At 34.7% G+C, this 1,458-nt stretch overlaps 1 protein-coding gene across 1 annotated transcript; it reads left to right on the top strand.

The window, feature by feature from the left end:
• The first annotated feature begins 8 nt into the window (after positions 1-8).
• Positions 9-1,313, top strand: LOC111383953 (zinc finger BED domain-containing protein DAYSLEEPER-like). Its single transcript, XM_023008148.1, has 2 exons — positions 9-819; positions 909-1,313. Exon 1 carries the CDS (start codon positions 81-83, stop codon positions 783-785), a length of 705 nt encoding a protein of 234 aa, XP_022863916.1. The 5' UTR covers positions 9-80; the 3' UTR covers positions 786-819; positions 909-1,313.
• Positions 1,314-1,458: the final 145 nt, after the last annotated feature.

The following is a 1,458-nucleotide window of genomic DNA, read 5'->3' as shown; positions in this document are numbered from 1 at the left end:
ACCTACCTTTCATTCAAATTATAACTTTTTATTCAAACTTTAAATAAATTTATCATGGAAACAAACTTGAGTTGAGACACATGTCTGGCCCAAGTAGTGCTGGAAGTATTGGATTAGGACCAATACGCGAGGAAGATAGCACGATCGATGTACCAAAGAGCAATGTCCCGCAAGAAGATCTAGTTGAACTATTACCAAATGCGGATGAAAGGACAATAAACCTAAGTGACGATGAGCGTGATATTGAAGAAATATCATTTGGAAAGAGGAAATTGACTTCAACTGTGTGGGAGCACTACAAAAGACAAAAAGTTGGTGAGAAATGGAAGGCTGTATGCAATCATTGCAAGAAACAGTGGGGTGAAACAAAAAATGGTACAAAGCATTTGCATGATCATTTGAAGAGATGTGTATTCCGTTATAAGGATAATACTCACCAAGTAACATTAAATTTCAAAAAGGATGCCACGAGTGGTAAGGTCACAATGGGTACTTACTCTTTCGATCCAGATAAGTGTAGATATAGTCTTTCGAAAATGATGATTTTGCATGAGTATCCTTTGTCTATGGTTGATCACATTGGATTTCGAGAGTTTTTACACGACCTACAACCATTGTTTAAGGTTCCTTCTCGCAACACTTTTAAGAGCGACATTTTGAAAATCTATGAATACGAGAGAGCCAAAAATATGATTGCACTTGAAAAGATTGAGAGTCGAATTTCAATCACTACGTCTCTTCTAATCAAAAGAGAGGATTCATGGTTATCAGTGCTCATTTCATAGATGATGCGTGGAAATTACAAAGTCGAATCATGAGGTATAGTAAAACATTACATTCACTTGTTCCCATAATTTACCAAAATGATATTCTTTTAGTTGATTTAATTTGTTCTTGAATGAACTCAGGTTTATATATGTGTCATGCCCACACACTGCTGATGTGCTTTCAGAAACTATATTGAGCACCTTGATGGACTAGAATGTTGATTGTAAGTTACTAACTTGGGCCGTAGATGATTGCACCACAAATGATGCAATAATCAATATTGTGTTAAGTCAACTTTGTACTAGTTCTCTTGTACTGAATGGTGAATTTTTTCATATGAGGTGTTGTGTACATATATTAAATCTTATTGTGAAGGATGGGTTTGACGTTATTAGTGGTAGTATTGAGAAAATTCGTGATAGTGTTGCTTATTGGACAGCCACGTCAAAGAGATCTGAAAAATTTGAGCTCTTTGCACGTCAATTGAAAATTTATTGTGAGAAAAAATTGGCGCTTGATTGTAAAATAAAGTGGAATTCAACCTATTTGATACTTAGTATTGCTTTGATTTATAAGGATGTTTTTCCATGTTTGAAATAGAGGGAGTCACGATATAAATGTTTCCCTAGTGATGGTGATTGGGATTTAGCAAAAGAATTATGTGAGAAGAAGTTAAAGGTTTTTTTTTTT

The sequence above is a fragment of the Olea europaea genome, unplaced genomic scaffold (genome assembly GCF_002742605.1).
Source record: "Olea europaea var. sylvestris unplaced genomic scaffold, O_europaea_v1 scaffold27943, whole genome shotgun sequence".
Classification (NCBI taxonomy): domain Eukaryota; kingdom Viridiplantae; phylum Streptophyta; class Magnoliopsida; order Lamiales; family Oleaceae; genus Olea; species Olea europaea.
Note: the sequence above shows the minus strand (reverse complement) of the source record. Positions and strands in the feature narration are given on the sequence as shown.